This window comes from Drosophila nasuta, chromosome X, assembly GCF_023558535.2.
Source record: "Drosophila nasuta strain 15112-1781.00 chromosome X, ASM2355853v1, whole genome shotgun sequence".
NCBI lineage: Eukaryota > Metazoa > Arthropoda > Insecta > Diptera > Drosophilidae > Drosophila > Drosophila nasuta.
In genome coordinates this window covers 12,138,208-12,158,439 of record NC_083459.1, presented here as the reverse complement: position 1 = coordinate 12,158,439, position 20,232 = coordinate 12,138,208, and the positions used below count along the sequence as shown (strand labels likewise).

Genomic DNA, 20,232 nt, shown 5'->3' with positions numbered 1-20,232 from the left:
CTCACACATCGAACACCTTCTCTGATAAGGCCCCGCTCCTCAAATGGCTGTTGTTTTGTTTTGCTTTTTTATTGGCCACAAGCGCTATGGAGCAATGCCAGCGCCCGCCATTCCGTCTGCCCTGCCAGCCCATCCATCCATCCATCCATCCATCTATCTATCCATTCATTGAGCTGTGGACTCCGATAAGTTTCCAACTACAAACATGCACAGCTAGTTTGATAAGCCAAACCACCTGGAACTATGATTACTCGTTCCCGTTCGCACTCGTTGCGATATCTTTATGCCAGCCATCACCACCATCACCATCATCATCGTTGCGATTAGGCCGAGGCAAGGCAGCTCTCCGACGCCAGCATTTTCAATTAACTTATTGTCAACCTGTTTCCAAAGTGCGCTGCTGGGTGCGGCTGCCACATAGCACACAATACCCTAACTACTTTAGGGTGTCTTCAATTCTTGATAAACTATGATGTTATTAGTTTTGAGTAAACAGTTTTAGCATTTGTATCGATGACACTTCCATTAAAATGCGGTTCCCTTTCCCTGTCAATATTTTAATAAATTAATTGACATTTTAAGGCTGGTTGTAAGATGGGAATAATTTTAAAAAGTATTTTTAACACTAAAGTGTTCTTATTGCATAAAATTATGTGTGGTTCAATTATTTGTTTGAATTATTCTCAATATTATGCTCCAAAGTTCGTCTTAAAATATGTAAGAAAGCAGTCGAGTGTGCTCGACTTTGAGATACCCACTACACATTTTAAATGCAAGCAAACCATGTGTTATTTTTTTTAAATGTATCAAATTAATATACCAAAAATACTAAAATATACTAATTTCGGTATATCTATATACCATTATGTGCCAACATAAATATAAAATATACCAGATTGTTTACTCTATGCTCAAATGTTCCTTCCTCTTACGCTACTCAAAATCATTTGCCAAATGTAATCAACAAAAAAGAAAAAAAAAAGTTTTTTTATGACTTTAATAATGGCTTGAGCATTAAATATTCTAAAAACAAAATTGTTATCAACAGAAATAAAATTGTTTCATATTTGAAATAAACATTTAAATACATTTTAGTTAAGAGATTTTTAGTTCGAAGAAAGAAAACAAAATGCTAAATACAAAGCAAATAATTATATAATTTTATGGATTGAATGCAAAAATAGAATTAAAGGCTAACGCTTGTTAACAGCGCTCTATGGAGGTCTCCATTAACAATAAATCACAAGCTTGTTCTCTGCGCCGCAATAATTGATATGATAAGGTTTCGTGATAACAGCGATTATCTTGCCAAAACGTCAATAACAGCTACTTAGTTTTTAAGTTGCATTTAAGCCCTGCACTCATTGTAAGTACTAATTATGGGTTTCATAAGGATTAAGTGAGCTTTACAATACATGTCTCTTGATTGTGGCGAATTATAATAACTTAAAGCCCAAGGAAAGATGTTTCAAAGTCGATTATAATCAGTCGATTGCTGAGTTGCTTTGAAGCAAGGGCTTTAGTTTCGCATAGTTTTAAATTTGATTTCAAGTTTCTTGCCATTTCCAAAGCAAATTCGAATGCAAGTGTCAAGAACTTTTGAAGTGCATTTCATCAACGAATTCAATGAGTCAACGTGACTGAACGTATCAAATTTGCATTTGCAACGCAAGAAACAAATGAAAATACTCTCAACTTGGGAGAAGTTTGTTTATCCAAAAAAATGCATTGCGAAAGTATTAAGAATCAAGTAATTTTTGACTTGCTGAAACTTGCTAAATACTTAAGATATTTTCGTTTGAATTAGTGTAATTTAATAATGGAAATTTACCACAACAAATTTTGGGATACAAATGCATATTGAATTGTACAATTTGGGTTTGAAGTTAATTGAATTCCCTAACGCATTTATTTTCTAGTCATTATTTATTTGCTTTTATATCTATCTGAGTGTCTGGCTGTTGGTTTAAGAATCCTATCGACACTTTCGAATTATAAATATTAGAGATTTCTGTTTGGTAAACAATTAGACGTAGTCATGGGTGTGTCAGGCAGCCCAGTCCTTGGCAATAAAGTCCGCCGCCCTTTCACCGATCATGATGGTAGCGGCATTCGTATTGGCACTGACGATATTAGGCATAATGCTGGCATCGGCCACACGCAGATTGTCGACACCGTGCAGCTGAAGGCGGGGACTGACACAGGCCTCCGGATCGCTGGCCGGTGACATCTTGAGGGTGCCCGACTGATGGTAGCACGTCATTGAAAAGTACTTCGCATAGCAGCGCCAATAGTCATTGGATCGATACTCATACCCTGCATCGCACTCCTCAATGGGTATGTGCGTGAGTTGGGCACCGGATGCCTTGTAGGCGGCAGTGTCGAGCAGTTGCTCCTGGTAGCGTATGCCACGCAATATCGTTGCAATATCATCGGCATGGGACAGATAGTTGCTGAAGAGAAGCGGGGCTTGTTTGGGGTTTTCTTGGCGCAGACGCAACTCGCCCTTGGACTGGGGATGCAAGAGCACTACAAAGGTGCAGAGCAGATCGGAGTCGATCAGTAGCTGCTGCAGATGCTGTACATACTGCTCCTGGATGCTGATACCACCCAAAAACATGGCAAGCACATCGTGACGGCCACGTGGTATGAACTGATGAAGCAGCTCAACGTCCGGATAGCGTTGATCGCTGCTGCTGTTTGTGTTGATGAAGCCCACAATTGAGCCGGTGCCATGGTTGGCCAACGAACCTTTGCGACTCAACAAATATTCGTAGATGCTGTCGAGTATCTCCTTTTCGGACTGCGGCTCGTTCACCTGCAGCTGCATGAAGATCGGAACTAAGACATGATCCTGAAGATTCTTGCCCACGCCCGGCAAATCCCTCAGCACCCGTAACTGCAGCTGCTCTAGCTCTTGGCCTGGCCCAATTCCCGAACGCAGCAGCAGCGCAGGTGAATCAATAGCGCCCGCCGAGAGCACCGCCTCTTTGGCCACGCCCACGCGATAGGTGTGTCCGTTGCGCTCAAAGCTCACAGCCTCCACACGTTGTGCTGTCGCATCGAAGTGCAGCTGCTTGACCAGCGCATGTTTGATCACCTTCAGATTACCTCGTTGCGATACACGTCCCAAGTACTCCTTGCCAGTGGAGGCACGTTCTCCGTGCTGCGCTGTCACTGGTACATGGGTATAGCCCACGAAGCTGCACTCGGCGAACTCGCGGACCTGCGGCACACCCAGCTGCTGAGCTCCCTCGTAGATCATGGAAAAGGGCGGGCCTTGTGGCGTCTCGAAGTAACTCAGTTGCACGTAGCCCTGAGGATGTGTGGCATTGCCGACGGCACGCACCGACTTCTCATAGTAGGCGAGCACCTCGTCGTAGCTCCAGCCCGTGTTGCCCATGTCGGACCAGTCGTCAAAATCGCGACGATTGCCGCGCAGGTAGAGCATCATATTGACGCCGCCGGAGCCGCCAATCATGCGACCGCGTGGCCAGTAACAGCGTCCCTGCTTCATGCCCAGGCAGGAGCGAGAACTCGGCTCCGTGTAGTAGTTCCACATGAAGTTTGTGTGCTGCAGGCCAGTGGAGAGTGCGGGAATCTGGTAGAGAAAAAAACACCCGGAACGTTCAGTTTACTGGATTTTTCACCCGGATCTATTTAACTCTCGACATCATAATTAATTAAAGGTACTTCTGTCTAATGAACTACGGGGCCTAGCTATATACCTTGGTGGCATTTTCTATATCTGCTGTAAATATCTTGGTCTACATCATCAGTCATAAGTCGATTTTGACATTCTTGTTATTCTTCCATTATTAACAAAATTTGATCATGCTCATAAATTCCCACTCAAAACACCTTTAGCTTTTGTAACCGTGTAAGAACTTTGTTTATTGTATCTCGCATAGAAGCAAGTTCACCGGTGATTACATTGCTCGATCAAGAATATTAAGGAAAGCGAAAATATTAATAATTGTGAATTGCTGCATGGGGAAGACTGTGAAAACTCAATCATTACATACTTTCTTACTTTTTTTTGCCTAAAACTACATGAAGTAAAAAACAACTTCATCCAATATAATGAGATTTTTGTCTATGAAGAAATTAAGCTTATCCATATTGTAAAATTAAGCAATATGCAGACGAAAACATGTAAAGTTCAACTACATGAGAGATAGCTTTGTTATTGTTATCAGATTTTACATCGAGCTATTAAGCTTTTAAGGTTACACCTTTAATATAAATTATTAAGTTTAATTACAGTACGCTGTCATATCAATTTTAATACCTCTGTCGACGCTGCGCTTTAACAGAACACTGTTAAAGTTAACAGTGGATTTTTGTTTAAATAGTAATTAAGAATTTTTAAATGGTTCTTTTTCGTCCTTTTTTCCCGCTTTACGGTATTTTATATTTCAACTAGATAGAGATAACTTCGTTAACAGCGAACTGTTATTGAGTTTTTAAGCTTTTATGGTTTCACTATTAATATAAATTATTATGTTTGCTATCTTCAATCATATTTACACTACGCTGTTATATCAAATAAAACGACTTATGATATGTTAATTTTGTTAACTGTTAATTTCCCTCTATTAACGCTTCGCTTTAACAGAAGACTGTTAACTACACTGTTATTTCCTATTTCTTCCTTTACGCTTGAAAAGAAGCAAGTTCACCGGTGATTACTGCATTGCTTGAACAAGAATATTAAGGAAAGCGAAAATATTAATAATTGTGAATTGCTGCATGGAGCGGACTGTGAATACTCAATCATTACATACTTTCTTACTTTTGTTTGCCTAAAACTACATAAAGTAAAAAACAACTTCATCCAATATAATAAAATGCTACGCGGGATAAGCTAAAGCAAATGATATATATATATATACATATAAATATTTATTTATTTTTTTTTTAAGCAGCTGTAATTTATTTAATTGAAGGTGTTTTGTTTAATATTTGTGCAGCTGCTTAAAACCAAAAAACAATATATATATAAGTTATATATATATATATATTTATATATTTATACCCGGGTAGAAGGGTATTATAACTTTGTGCCGGCAAGAAATGTATGTAACAGGTAGAACGAGGCATCTCCGACCCTATAGAGTATATATATTCTTGATTAGCGTCAACAGCCCAGACGATCTAGCCATGTCCGTCTGTCCGTCCGTTCGTATGAAACACTGGATCTCAGAGACTATAAGCTATAATTTTTTTCGACAGAATTTGATATGTTTGCACGCAGATCAAGTTTGTTTCAAATTTTTGCCACGTCCACTTCCGCCCCAGCAAATCAATCAAAATCGAATAACAAACGTAACTTTACCGCCTACTTACTAGGGGTCTGATTTGCTTTGGCTGACAATCTGGTATATTGAGCCGTCCATGGCATATTTTGAATGCGGTACTATATCAATATACCAAATATACCATTTGATATTTTTTTAGTATTTTGCAGTATATTTGGTATATTTTGAGAATAATACCGCAAAACATATTTCTTTTGTTCAAAATGGGTACCGGGTATCTCACAGTCGAGTACACTCGACTGTAGCTTTCTTACTTGTTTTTTAGGCAGCTCCAATTTATGTAATTGAAGGTGTTTTTATTCATTATTTGTGATGGAAAATATCTCTCGCTTATCTTAGATGTCAAACACTTTGTTAGATGTGTACTATATGTAAAACTTTCGCTTTAACAGAAGACTGTTAACTTCTCTGTTATTTCTTATATCTTCCTTTACGCTTGAAATATGCACTTTCATTTCATTTATAACTTCGGCATTTGGGAAATATTCTCTTCCTCTTGCACCTTTTATTACATGTTTGCTATTTAATCAACTGGTTCACCTGTTGCCCCATTTAAAGCAGTTTTCCACACACACAAAAGTTTCCGCATTTGACGCTTACAACTCCTGTTTACATTTGAGATTTTGCCTTGAGCTTGGGGAGAACTTACCTCGGATTCGACGGGGGGATCTCCTCCAGCCTCAAGGACGAGCACACGCCAATTAGGATTCTCGCTGAGGCGACTTGCAACCACAGATCCTGCCGACCCAGCGCCAATCACAACGAAATCAAAGTCCAGCTCTTGGCGCTGCAGTTGGGGCAACAAATGATCGCCTGCATCCGGTGGCCAGAGGGAGGCGGGTGCCACACGACACTGGGCGGCGAGTAGACTCTGGAGCAGCATGGTGACCATGCCTTGGAACAGGCCGATGGCCGGTGTGCCACACTGTGTGGCATGCGTGAGGTTGCTTGTTGTTGTGTCCAACATTTGAGCCGTTGGCGAATTGAAGCGCTGCCAGCGCTTGCAATTTGCTTTTATAGATGCGATAACAGCGAACTGCCAGCCAGTTAGTCTGTAACTCTGCCCGTTTGCCTGTCTGTCTCTGTCTCTATCAGCTGATTATCGCAGCAGCTGAGATGTTGACTCAAGCGGCAGCAGCAGCAACAGCAATGAATCAGCGATATCGATCTATATATGAACTGTATCTGGTGCTCAGTGCTCACTGACCCTGACACGTTCCACTGCCACAGTTGCCACAGAGCGAGTGAAGTGTCGAGTCATGAACACCTCAGCAGATTAGCGTCGAGAGAATTGTCGCCACTTTTCATAATTGCAATTCTGCAAGATCATCCAATCAAGCAGCAAATTTCTAGCTATTTAAAAGAACGGACTCACAAGTTCAACTGAAGAAGTGAATAAAACTCAGCAAAACATAACACAGCTGGCTATAATAATATTATCTTTAATCCGATTAATGTAAATTATAATTTTGGACTTTAAAATAATGAGAAATTCGTTTCACTTTTCGGTCACAAGTTCACAGTTCAACTGAAAGGATGCCAAATTTGTAGAGAAAACGGAAAAAACAAGATGCATATTTATAACCGCTACCCATAGGGTAGAAGGTTATTCTAAGAAGGAGGCATCTCCGACCCTATAAAGTACATATACATAATATATTCTTGATCAGCGTCAACAGCCGAGACGATCTAGTCATATCCGCCTGTCCGTCTGTCCGTATGAAACACTGGATCTTAGAGAATATATAAGATAGAGCTCTAATTTTTTTCCACAGCATTTTCTATATTTGCACGCAGATCAAGTTTGTTTCAAATTTTTGCCACGCCCACTTCCGCCTCCGCAAATCAAAAAATTAATAATAACAAGCGTAATTTTAAAGCTAGAGTTGCGAATTTTGGTATATACAATAATTACTATAGTAGTTATGATTTTTTAAAATTTGGTTGCGATCAGATAAAAATTGTGGAAAGTTATTAAAGAAATACTTTTGTATGGGCATAAACGCCTATTTACTAGGGCTCTTAGTTGCTTTGGCCGACCATCTGGTCCATTGTCCCGTCTGTGGTATATTTTCAATGGTGTATTATATCGATATACCAAACATATTATTTTTAGTATTTTTTAGTATTTTCGGTATATTTTGAAAATAATACCGCAATATTTTGCCTTTATTAAAAATGGGTAGCGGGTATCTCACAGTCGAGCACAATCGACTGTAACTTTCCTACTTGTTTGATTTCAAGTTTTTTGCCATTTCCAAAGCAAATTCGAATGCAAGTGTCAATAACTTTTGAAGTGCATTTTATCAACGAATTCAATGAGTCAACGTGACTGAAATTAATTTGAATTCCCTTACGCATTTATTTTGTAGTCATTATAGATTTGCTTATATATCTATCTGAGTGTCTGGCTGTTGGTTTAAGAATCCTGTCGACACCCTCGACTGAATGAATGTTTGAATTATAAATATTAGAGATTTCTGGTTGGTAAAAAAAAAAACAAAAAAAAGCTTGCAAATTTCTAGCTTATACTTAAAATGAGTTACTTCAAACTGTTGCTCACAAGTCGTAGTCGTGGGTGTGGCGATTGTCTTCGCGGTCATCCCCTAAGGCAGCCCAGTCCTGGGCAATAAAGTCCGCCGCCCTTTCACCGATCATGATGGTAGCGGCATTCGTATTGGCACTGACGATATTAGGCATAATGCTGGCATCGGCCACACGCAGATTGTCGACACCGTGCAGCTGAAGGCGGGGACTGACACAGGCCTCTGGATCGCTGGCCGGTGACATCTTGAGAGTGCCCGACTGATGGTAGCACGTCATTGAAAAGTACTTCGCATAGCAGCGCCAATAGTCATCGGATCGATACTCATACCCGGCATCGCACTCCTCAATGGGTATGTGCGTGAGTTGGGCACCCGATGCCTTGTAGGCGGCAGTGTCAAGCAGTTGCTCCTGGTAGCGTATACCACGCAATATCGTTGCCATATCTTCGGGATGGGAGAGATAGTTGCTGAAGAGGAGCGGCGCTTCGTTGGGGTTTTCTTGGCGCAGACGCAACTCGCCCTTGGACTGGGGATGCGAGAGCAACACAAAGATGCAGAGCAGATCGGAGTCGATCAGTAGCTGCTGCAGATACTGTACATACTGCTCCTGCATGCTGAGACCGCCCACAAACATGGCAAGCACATCGTGACGGCCGCGCGGCATGAACAAATGATGCAGCTCAACGTCCGGATAGCGTTGATCGCTGCTGCTGTTCGTATTGATGAAGCCCACAATGGAGGCGGTGCCATGGTTGGCCAACGAACCCTTGCGACTCAACAGATATTCGTAGATGCTATCAAGTATCTCCTTTTCAGACTGCGGCTCGTTCACCTGCAGCTGCATGAAGATCGGAACTAAGACATGATCCTGAAGATTCTTGCCCACGCCCGGCAAATCTCTGAGCACTTGTAACTGCAGCTGCTCTTGCTCTTGGCCTGGCCCAATTCCCGAGCGCAGCAGTAGCGCTGGTGAATCAATAGCGCCCGCCGAGAGCACCGCCTCTTTGGCCACGCCCACGCGGTAAGTGTGTCCGTTGCGCTCAAAGCTCACAGCCTCCACACGTTGTGCTGTCGCATCGAAGTGAAGCTGCTTGACCAGCGCATGCTTGATCACCTTCAGATTACGTCGTTGCGATACACGTCCCAAGTACTCCTTGCCAGTGGAAGCACGTTCTCCGTGCTGCGCTGTCACCGGCACCTGGGCATAGCCCACGAAGCTGCCCTCGGCGAACTCGCGCACCCGCGGCACACCCAGCCTCTGAGCTCCCTCGTAGATCATAGAAAAAGGCGGGCCTTGTGGCGTCTCGAAGTAACTCAGTTGCACGTAGCCCTGAGGATGTGTGGCATTGCCGACGGCACGCACCGACTTCTCATAGTAGGCGAGCACCTCGTCGTAGCTCCAGCCCGTGTTGCCCATGTCGGACCAGTCGTCGAAGTCGCGACGATTGCCGCGCAGATAGAGCATCGTATTGACGCCGCCGGAGCCGCCAATCATGCGGCCTCGAGGCCAGTAGCAGCGTCCCTGCTTCATGCCCAGGCAGGAGCGAGAACTCGGCTCTGTGTAGTAGTTCCACATAAAGTCCGTGAGCTGCAGGCCAGTGAAGAGTGCGGGAATCTGGTGGAGACAAAAACACCCGGAACATTCAGTTTACTGGATTTTTCACCCGAAGCTATTTAACTCTCGACATCATAATTAATTGAAGGTACTTCTGTCTAATGAACTACGAGGCCTAGCTATATACCTTTTTCAACTTTTGTAACCGTGTAAGAACTTTGTTTATTGTATCTCGCATAGAAGCAAGTTCACCGGTGATTACTGCATTGCTCAAACAAGAATATTAAGGAAAGCGAAAATATTAATAATTGTGAATTGCTGCATGGGGAAGACTGTGAAAACTCAATCATTACATACTTTCTTACTTTTTTTTCCGAAAACTACATAAAGTAAAAAACAACTTCATCCAATATAATAAAATGCTGCGCGGGACAAGCTAAAGCAAATGATATATGTATATATATATATTTTAAGCAGTCGCAATTTATATATCTATATATATATATATATATATATATACATTTTTTTGTTTTGTTTTTATATATATATAAATATAGATATATTTATATGTTTGACATTTCAGATAAGCGAGAGATAATTTGCGTCAAATAATGAACAAAAACACCTTCAATTAAATAAATTGCAAGTGCTTAAAATATAGATATAAATATTAAAATTTTTTTTTTTTTTAAGCAGCTGTAATTTATTTAATTATTAGCATTTGCATTAAGTATATTACTCACATAAGACAGCGCGCAAATATTGTTGAGATTTTTGTCTATGAAGAAATGAAGCTTATCCATATTGTAAAATTAAGCAATATGCCGACGAAAACATTTAAAGTTCAACTACATGAGAGATAGCTTAGTTATTGTTATCAGATTTTACATCGAGCTATTAAGCTTTTAAGATTACACCTTTAATATAAATTATTAAGTTTATTTACAGTACGCTGTCATATCAATTTTAATAACTCTGTTGACGCTGCGCTTTAACAGAACACTATTAAAGTTAACAGTGGATTTTTGTTTAAACAGTACTTAAGAATTTTTAAATGGTTCTTTTTCGTCCTTTTTCCCGTTTTAGGGTATTTTATATTTCAACTAGATACCGAGAGATAACTTCGTTAACAGTGAACTGTTATTGAGTTTTTAAGCTTTTATGGTTTCACTATTAATATAAATTATTATGTTTGCTATCTTCAATCATATTTACACTACGCTGTTATATCAAATAAAACGACTTATGTTAAGTTTGTTAACTATTAGCTTCCCTCTATTAACGCTTCGCTTTAACAGAAGACTGTTAACTTGTCTGTTATTTCCTATATCTTCCTTTAAGCTTGAAATATGCACTTTCATTTCATTTATAACTTCGGCATTTGGGAAATATTCTCTTCCTCTTGCACCTTTTATTACATGTTTGCTATTTAATCAACTGGTTCACCTGTTGCCCCATTTAAAGCAGTTTTCCACACACACAAAAGTTTCCGCATTTGACGCTTACAACTCCTGTTTACAGTTGACCTTTTGCCTAGAGATTGGGGGGAACTTACCTCGGATTCAACGGGGGGATCTCCTCCAGCCTCGAGGACGAGCACACGCCAATTAGGATTCTCGCTGAGGCGACTTGCAACCACAGATCCTGCCGACCCAGCGCCAATCACAACGAAATCAAAGTCCAGCTCTTGGCGCTGCAGTTGGGGCAACAAATGATCGCCTGCATCCGGTGGCCAGAGGGAGGCGGGTGCCACACGACACTGGGCGGCGAGTAGACTCTGGAGCAGCATGGTGACCATGCCCTGGAACAGGCCGATGGCCGGTGTGCCACACTGTGTGGCATGCGTGAGATTGCTTGTTGTTGTGTCCAACATTTGAGCCGTTGGCGAATTGAAGCGCTGCCAGCGCTTGCGATTTGCTTTTATACAGGCGATAAAAGCAAACTGTCAGCCAGTTAGTCTGTAACTCTGCCCGTTTGTCTGTCTGTCTTTGTCTCTATCAGCTGATTATCGCAGCAGCTGAGATGTTAACTCAAGCGGCAGCAGCAGCAATAAAAATGAATCAGCGATATCAATCTATATATGAACTGCATCAGGTTCTCAGTGCTCACTGACCCCGACAAGTTCCACTGCCACAGTTGCCACAGCGTGAGTGAAGTGCCAAGTCATGAGCAGCTAATTTCTAGCTATTTTAAGGAGCGGACTCACAAGCTCAACTGAAGAGGTGAATAGAACTCTGCAAAACATAACACAGCTGGCTATAATAATATTATCTTTAAGCAGATTAATGTAAATTATAATTTTGGACTTTAAAATAATGAGAAATTCGTTTCACTTTTCGGTCACAAGTTCACAGTTCAACTGAAAGGATGCCAAATTTGTAGAGAAATCGGAAAAAACAAGATGCATATTTATAACCGCTACCCATAGGGTAGAAGGTTATTTTAAGAAGGAGGCATCTCCGACCCTATAAAGTATATATGTATAATATATTTTTCATCAGTATCAACAGCCGAGACGATCTAGCCATGTCCGTCTGTCCGTCTGTGTGTCCGTCCGTCCGTCCGTATGAAACACTGGATCTCAGAGACTATAAGAGATAGAGCTCTAATTTTTTTTTCGACAGCATTTGTAATGTTTGCTCGCAGATCAAGATTGTTTCAAATTTTTGACACGCCCACTTCCGCCCCAGCAAATCATAAATAATCGAATAACAAGCGTAATTTTAAAGCTAGAGTTGCGAATTTTAGTATATACAATAATTACTATAGTAGTTATGATTTCTGAAAATTTGGTTGCGATCAGATGAAGTTGTGGAAGTTATTAAAGAAATACTTTTGTATGGCAAAAAAGACTACTTACTAGGGCTCTTAGTTGCTTTGGCCGTCAATCTGGTCCATTGTGCCGTCTATGGTATATTTTGAATGGAGTATTATATCGATATACCAAACATACCATTTGGTATATATTTAGTATTTTCGGTATATTTTGAAAATAATACCGCAATATTTTGCCTTTATTAAAAATGGGTAGCGGGTATCTCACAGTCGAGCACACTTGACTGTAACTTTCTTATTTGTTTGATTTCAAGTTTTTTGCCATTTCCAAAGCAAATTCGAATGCAAGTGTCAATAACTTTTGAAGTGCATTTTATCAACGAATTCAATGAGTCAACGTGACTGAAATTAATTTGAATTCCCTTACGCATTTATTTTTTAGTCATTATAGATTTGTTTATATATCTATCTGAGTGTCTGGCTGTCGGTTTAAGAATCCTTTCGACACCCTCGACTGAATGAATGTTTGAATTATAAATATTAGAGATTTCTGTTTGGTAAAAAAAAAAAAAGGTTGCAAATTTCTAGCTTATACTTAGAATGAGTTACTTCAAACTGTTGCTCACAAGTCGTAGTCGTGGGTGTGGCGATTGTCTTCGCGGCCATCCCCTAAGGCAACCCAGTCCTGGGCAATAAAGTCCGCCGCCCTTTCCCCGATCATGATGGCAGCGGCATTCGTATTGGCGCTGATCACATTAGGCATAATGCTGGCATCGGCCACACGCAGATTGTCGACACCGTGCAGCTGAAGGCGGGGACTGACACAGGCCTCTGGATCGCTGGCCGGTGACATCTTGAGGGTGCCCGACTGATGGTAGCACGTCATTGAAAAGTACTTCGCATAGCAGCGCCAATAGTCATCGGATCGATACTCATACCCGGCATCGCACTCCTCAATGGGTATGTGCGTGAGTTGGGCACCCGATGCCTTGTAGGCGGCAGTGTCAAGCAGTTGCTCCTGGTACCGTATGCCACGCAATATCGTTGCCATATCTTCGGGGTGGGAGAGATAGTTGCTGAAGAGGAGCGGCGCTTCGTTAGGGTTTTCTTGGCGCAGACGTAACTCTCCCTTGGACTGGGGATGCGAGAGCAGCACAAAGATGCAGAGCAGATCAGAGTCGATCAGTAGCTGCTGCAGATGCTGTACATACTGCTCCTGGATGCTGAGACCGCCCACAAACATGGCAAGCACATCATGACGGCCACGCGGCATAAAGAGATGATGCAGCTCGACGTCCGGATAGCGTTGATCGGTGCTGCTGTTCGTGTTGATGAAGCCCACAATGGAGGCGGTGCCATGGTTGGCCAACGAACCCTTGCGACTCAACAGATATTCGTAGATGCTATCAAGTATCTCCTTTTCAGACTGCGGCTCGTTCACCTGCAGCTGCATGAAGATCGGAACTAAGACATGATCCTGAAGATTCTTGCCCACGCCCGGCAAATCTCTGAGCACCCGTAACTGCAGCTGCTCTAGCTCTTGGCCTGGCCCAATTCCCGAGCGCAGCAGTAGCGCTGGTGAATCAATAGCGCCCGCCGAGAGCACCGCCTCTTTGGCCACGCCCACGCGATAAGTGTGTCCGTTGCGCTCAAAGCTCACAGCCTCCATACGTTGTGCTGTCGCATCGAAGTGAAGCTGCTTGACCAACGCATGTTTGATCACCTTCAGATTGCCGCGTTGCGACACACGTCCCAAGTGTCCCTTGCCACTGGCAGCACGTTGTCCCTGCTGTGCTGTTACTGGTACCTGGGTATAGCCCACAAAGCTGCCCTCGGCGAACTCGCGGACCTGCGGCACACCCAGCTCCTGAGCTCCCTCATAGATCATGGAAAAGGGCGGGCCTTGCGGCGTCTCGAAGTAACTCAGTTGCACGTAGCCCTGAGGATGTGTCACATTGCCGACGGGACGCACCGACTGTTCGTAGAGGGCGAGCACCTCGTCATAGCTCCAGCCCGTGTTGCCCATGTCGGACCAGTCGTCGAAGTCGCGACGATTGCCGCGCAGGTAGAGCATCGCATTGACGCCGCCGGAGCCGCCAATCATGCGGCCTCGTGGCCAGTAACAGCGTCCCTGCTTTATGCCCAGACAGGAGCGTGCACTCGGCTCCGTGTAGTAGTTCCACATGAAGTCCGTGTGCTGCAGGCCAAAGAAGAGTGCTGGAATCTGGGGGAGACAAAAATACCAAACAATGTTCAGTTTTGCGGGATTTTTATACCCGCTACCCATAGGGTAGAAGGGTATTATAACTTTGTGCCGGCAGGAAGTGTATGTAACAGGTAGAAGGAAGCATCTCCGACCCCATAAAGTACATATATTCTTGATCAGCATCAACAGCCGAGACGATCTAGCCATGTCCGTCTATCCGTCTGTGTGTCTGTCTGTCCGTATGAACAACTAGATCTCAGAGACTATAAGAGATAGAGCTATAATTTTTTTAATTATATTTTTTTTCGCAGAATTTGTTATGTTCGCACGCACATCAAGTTTGTTTCAAATTTTTGCCACGCCCACTTCCGCCCCCGCAAATCAAAAAAATCGAATAACAAGCGTAATTGTAATTGCGAATTTTTGTATATACAATAATAACTATAGTATTTATGATTCCTGAAAATTTGGTTGCGATCAGATAAAAATTGTCGAAGTTATTAAAGAAATACTTTTGTATGAGTAAAATCGCCCACTTACTAGGGGTCTTAGTTGCTTTGGCCGACAATCTGGTATATTGAGCCGTCTATGGTATATTTTGAATGGTGTACTATATCGTTATACTAAACATATCATTTGGTATATTTTTAGTATTTTAGTATATTCGGTATATTTTAAGAATAAAACCGCAAAATATATTTTTAGTATTTTTGTAGTAAATTTGGTATGTTTTGAGAATAATACCGCAAAATATATTGCTTTTATTCAAATGCTTTTATCTCACAGTCGAGCACACTCGACTGTAGCTTTCTTACTTGTTCATCTTAAATGGGTCATTTCAAGTTACGTGTATGAAATTTTATGTGAGCTTTTGCCATGATGTCTTAATCTCCTGGTAATAATATATTTAAGAGAAAATTCTTAGGTATCGATTGAAGGGACTTTTTACTAATGATGTCCGTGTCAACAATTTCTATGTTCTAGTCAAGCATTTCCTAAATCTGAAGAATTGGTAAAACAACCTTGACATTTAAGTTGTTCTTCCCTAATTTTGGAAATTTAATTGTGCTTAGCCTTCCATATGCAGTAAGAAACAACTTCATTCAATATAATAAAATGCTACGCTGGTAAATTAAATATGCATATGTGTATGTATAATTATAAGCAGCTGCATTTTATTGGACTGCAGCTTATCACATGGTACCACACTAAAGCGTTTTTCTTCATCATTCGTGGAGTGATATTATCTCTCGCTTATCTTGGATGTCAAACACCTTGTTAGATGTATATGCAAAACACCTTCTCCAACAAACATTTGCATTAAGTATATTCCTGAGATAAGACAGAGCGCAAATATTGTTGAGATTTTTGTCTATGAACAAATGAAGCTTATCCACATTGTAAAATGAAGCAATATGCAGGCGAAAACATCTAAAGTTCAAATAGACGCCAAGAGATAGCTTAGTTAACAGGCAACTGTTATCGTTATCTCATTTTACATCGAGCTATTAAGTTGTTAATATAAATTATTAAGTTCGCTATCTCTATTTAATGTTTACATTACAATTCAAATAACATATGTTAACACAGTTCTGTTAGTTTCGCTCTGATAATGCTGCTGTTTACTTCACTGTTTTTTTCTAATGTTAATATTAGCACCCGATACGTAGTTAACTCTTTGAAATATGCATTTTAATTTAAACAGAACTTAAGAATATTTTCCCGCTTTGTCGCACATTTCAACTAGATGCCGAGAGATAACTTTGTTAACAGCGAACTGTTATCGAGCTTTCGAACTTTTAGGCTTACACCTATTACACAAATTATTAATATATATACACTGTGCTGCTATATACATATAATTGAGTAACATAACATATGTTAACTCTATCGATTGAACAATTTTCTGTATGTTTCGTTATGTTAACGCTGAACTTCACTGTTATTTTTCATATCTTCCTTTACACTTGAAATATGCTCTTTCATTTAATTTATAACTTCAGCATTTCCTTTTGCCCGTTTTATTACATTTAGGCAACTGGTTCACCTGTTGCTCCATTTAAAGCAGTTTTCCACACACACAAAAGTTTCCGCATTTGACGCTTACAATTCCTGTTTACAGTTGACTTTTTGCCTAGAGATTGGGGGGAACATACCTCGGATTCGACAGGGGGATCTCCTCCAGCCTCGAGGACGAGCACACGCCAGTTGGGGTTCTCGCTGAGGCGACTTGCAACCACAGATCCTGCCGACCCGGCGCCAATCACAACGAAATCAAAGTCCAGCTCTTGGCGCTGCAGTTGGGGCAACAAATGATCGCCTGCATCCGGTGGCCAGAGGGAGGCGGGTGCCACACGACACTGGGCGGCGAGTAGACTCTGGAGCAGCATGGTGACCATGCCTTGGAACAGGCCGATGGCCGGTGTGCCACACTGTGTGGCATGCGTGAGGTTGCTTGTTGTTGTGTCCAACATTTGAGCCGTTGGCGAATTGAAGCGCTGCCAGCGCTTGCGATTTGCTTTTATACAGGCGATAACAGCAAACTGTCAGCCAGTTAGTCTGTAACACTGCCCGTTTGTCTGTCTGCCTCCTCTGTCTCTGTCAGCCGGTTATCGCAGCAGCTGAGATGTTGACTCAAGCGGCAGCAGCAGCAATAACAATGAATCAGCTATATCAATCTATATATGAACTGTATCTGGTGTGCTCGACTCCTGCCTCACAGCTCAGTGCTCACTGACCCCGACACGTGCCACTGCCACAGTTGCCACAGAGCGACTGGAGTGTCGAGTCATGAACTCCTCAGCAGATTAGCGGCGAGAGAATTGTCGCCACTTTTCATAATTGCAATTCTGCAAACTCATGCAATCAAGCAGCTAATTTCTAGCTATTTAAAACAGTCTCGCAATTAACACTAAATTTCACGCTTCCAAATTTTTGGCCAAGTTGCATTGCCTTTAAAGCTGGCTCCATCTAGTGTGTGTAAAATGAAATAAATTGTTTAAGAAATAATTTAATATGTCAAAAACAGCTACTGCTATTGGATCTTCATTTCTTTGATTGACAGACTGGTATATTTTGCACTCTGTGATATATTATATTTTGAATGTATTACTATTTCGATAGACCAAAGAATAGTATATTTTAGACTTGTCTCGGTATATAAATTATGTTTATTTTTTGGAATAATACCTCACCTTTCGGCTTTTATTGGAAATGCGGCTGATGCTTTCCTACTTTCTATCTATTACATTCAGGCAATAATCTTATTTTGAGAACATTTATTTTATTTATGTTTTTAAGAGCTCCTTTAATTCAATTCAGTCCGGCTTTTTTAAAACCCACGTGATTCGATTTAATTTTAGCATTTTCACGTTTTGTGCGAAGTGTTTAATTTAATTGCGATTACTTTGAATTACTTGTTGCATATTTCAAGAAATTACTGAGGTTTATTCACACTCGCAATATCATTATCAAGCAGCTGATAATTAAATAAATAAATTAAATATCGTTCGACAGTGTTGCTATTGACCCAGTGCAGCGGGCATTGATCGAAATACTTTTATTGAAATAAAAATAATTTGTTAAATCGATTTCCGTACGTGGAGCGGGCGACAAAAAACAGCAGAGAAATTTGTTGTTAAACATACGATACGATTACATTATCCAAAGAGACTTCAAGAATCTTTATATTCTGTTGTCTGTTGTAATAATTCATTGGGATTTCGTAACTGACCTTCTTCCAGAACAAATAGAGCTAAAGCAAGCGCTTAGATAAGCAGTTAGTTAGTTAGTTAGTTAAGAAAATCTTCAACTTCAAGTTGGCAATTCACTCTAAGAAGTTCCCCTTTGTTGTCGATCGTAAAAATTTCACAAAATTTCGAGTTATCTTATCGAGTGTCAAATGGCAAACAGCAAATGCTAACTCAAGTTAATCCGTCTGCAATTTGTACAATTATTATAATGGTATTTCTTATACTAAGTATGTAACAAATATCATTGTTGCCGTGCTGTGCTGTGCTGTGCAACCCAGACCCCGACAATGTCGATCAAGGACAGGTGTGCGCTGTAATCGGCAAATGAATGACAATAAAAAAAAACAAAAACAGAAAACAGAAAAAACAAAAAGAATTCCACTTTTGTGTTCTGTCGGCTAATTGCTATAAAAGGCGCATAAATTTTATAATCGCGACAATAGAGCCACAACCACATTGTGCACATACAACGCCAAGTGGCAAGCAAACAAGTTGCCGCACACACGTTTAACAAGTTGACCGACTAGCAGATATCCTCGATAGTCGAATTGAAGTATAAAACTTGAATATTATTGTATACATTTTTATTCTATACACAGATAACGAAGCGTTTTTGGGAAACAAAAAAAAACAAATGAGGGGAATACAAAAAAAAAACATTAAATTAAATACAAGTTAAATGAGTAGTGCAGACTGCTGGCGCCACCTGTCGGCCGCTGCTTACAGTCCACTATTCATGGCAATGCGAACGAATTGAATCGGCGCAGGCGGCTCGGCATTTGCTGCAGCGGCGATCAGACTGCTGACGGGCACCAGATTGAGGCCAACGCTGAGATCTGTGAAAGAATCAAAAGCTAGTTGAGTTGATAGCTTAGAGTGGCATGTGGGGGGAGAGGAAAAGGAAGGAAGGAAACTGGAAACTCGCCGAAAAAGCAGGAATTTGATGAGGCAGAAAGTTATCTGTAGTCAAAAGGTTATGGAAAAGACAACACCTAGAATATTCAGTGGTAAATTCGATTTCGAGTTATTAGAAAAAAGTAGTTGAAGAGGGAAGTAGGTAGGTAGGTGGGACCGATTGTCCCTATGAGGGAAGCGTAGACCAATGGAGGTCCGAAGCTGTGCCGGTATATGTGAAGTTGTCTTTGTCTTAGGATGAAGAGGATTGAACAAAAGTTTGTCGTAGGAAGTATGCCAGGAATGAGGAAAGTATTAGAAGACAGCAAAGAGATTGGAAGGAAATAGTTGTTTGTACAATGAAAGAAGGAAATCTTCAAGGAATGGGATCACAATAGAGCAGTAGATAGAAGAAAGGAAGGAATATAGATCAACAGGTGGCTGACTTACCCGATGGCACATTGAGGGCTGGCGATGTGGGCGCCGTTGCCTGTGTTGCATCCAGCTGTGTGGCATCCAGGATGATGTCCTGAGGTCGAGCGTCTATCGATGGTAGCAGCCCGATGAGCACGATGAGGAGCAGCAAGTGAAACTGAAGCTGATGTTGGAGCTGCTTTGGTCGCGACATTTTGTTGGCAGCGGACGGCGTGAACTGGTTGATATGAAAAATCTCGGAAACCTTTTTGAAAACTTCGGCACAGTAAAGCACACACAAGCTGCCCGAGTGTATGCGTGTGTGTGTGTGTGTCGGCAAACTGGCAAACTGGTAAAACTTGTCGCGTTTGCCATTTGGTTCAGCGCCCGCTCATAAATTACAACAATAAAGCCAAAAGCGCCAAAACGGCAACAGCTACAACTACTTACAATCAAGACAGCAGCAGCAACAGTCAATGTCGCCAGAATGTGCTGCCAAATGTTGCAATTGCAACTGCGTCACGACAACATAGACACAAAGCACTCGATTTTAAACTCAATTAGGAACAAAATGCACAAAACTTCATTGGTTGACTCGCCTCCGCACATAAACGCCCCCTAGCGTCAGCTAATCGCATTAGAAACAGTTACAACACTGCGCTTTGCCATAACCTGAAATCTAAGAATAAGTTATACGATCGATTTGTGGCATAACGACTAACAAATACCCTACACTAAAATGCTTGATTGAAATTCAAAATTGATAAAA

At 41.4% G+C, this 20,232-nt stretch overlaps 5 protein-coding genes across 9 annotated transcripts in view; 1 reads left to right on the top strand and 4 right to left on the bottom strand.

Moving 5' to 3' along the window:
• LOC132795892 (flotillin-2) overlaps positions 1-20,232 on the top strand; it is a 122,807-nt gene that overhangs the window by 77,216 nt on the left and 25,359 nt on the right. The window lies entirely within an intron of this gene.
• On the bottom strand, positions 1,152-6,309 carry LOC132795890 (glucose dehydrogenase [FAD, quinone]-like). Its single transcript, XM_060806832.1, has 2 exons — positions 5,971-6,309; positions 1,152-3,601 (listed from the first exon to the last, which is right to left on the bottom strand). Exons 1-2 carry the CDS (start codon positions 6,286-6,288, stop codon positions 2,048-2,050), a joined length of 1,872 nt encoding a protein of 623 aa, XP_060662815.1. The 5' UTR covers positions 6,289-6,309; the 3' UTR covers positions 1,152-2,047.
• Positions 7,579-11,471, bottom strand: LOC132795888 (glucose dehydrogenase [FAD, quinone]-like). 2 transcript variants are annotated; one of them, XM_060806828.1, is made up of 2 exons: positions 10,978-11,471; positions 7,579-9,482 (listed from the first exon to the last, which is right to left on the bottom strand). In XM_060806828.1, the coding sequence occupies exons 1-2, from the start codon at positions 11,293-11,295 to the stop codon at positions 7,881-7,883; spliced, it is 1,920 nt and encodes a 639-aa protein (XP_060662811.1). In that variant the 5' UTR covers positions 11,296-11,471; the 3' UTR covers positions 7,579-7,880. The 2 variants fall into 2 exon arrangements, with proteins under 2 accessions (XP_060662811.1, XP_060662812.1); XM_060806829.1 differs by lacking the exon at positions 10,978-11,471 and adding an exon at positions 9,610-9,729.
• LOC132795887 (glucose dehydrogenase [FAD, quinone]-like) overlaps positions 12,763-20,232 on the bottom strand; it is a 130,644-nt gene continuing 123,174 nt past the window's right edge. The window contains exons 2-3 of one of the 2 annotated variants that reach the window (XM_060806826.1): positions 16,560-16,682; positions 12,763-14,421 (exon numbers count right to left, since the gene is read on the bottom strand). In XM_060806826.1, coding sequence (XP_060662809.1) covers positions 12,820-14,382 — 1,563 coding nt within the window. In that variant the 5' untranslated portion in view covers positions 14,383-14,421; positions 16,560-16,682 and the 3' untranslated portion in view covers positions 12,763-12,819. Of the gene's footprint in view, positions 14,422-16,559; positions 16,922-20,232 lie in introns of those variants that run through there. The other variant, XM_060806825.1, reaches the window with a different exon arrangement.
• Positions 18,716-19,716, bottom strand: LOC132795449 (uncharacterized). The gene is made up of 2 exons (XM_060806153.1): positions 19,500-19,716; positions 18,716-18,991 (listed from the first exon to the last, which is right to left on the bottom strand). The coding sequence occupies exons 1-2, from the start codon at positions 19,675-19,677 to the stop codon at positions 18,876-18,878; spliced, it is 294 nt and encodes a 97-aa protein (XP_060662136.1). The 5' UTR covers positions 19,678-19,716; the 3' UTR covers positions 18,716-18,875.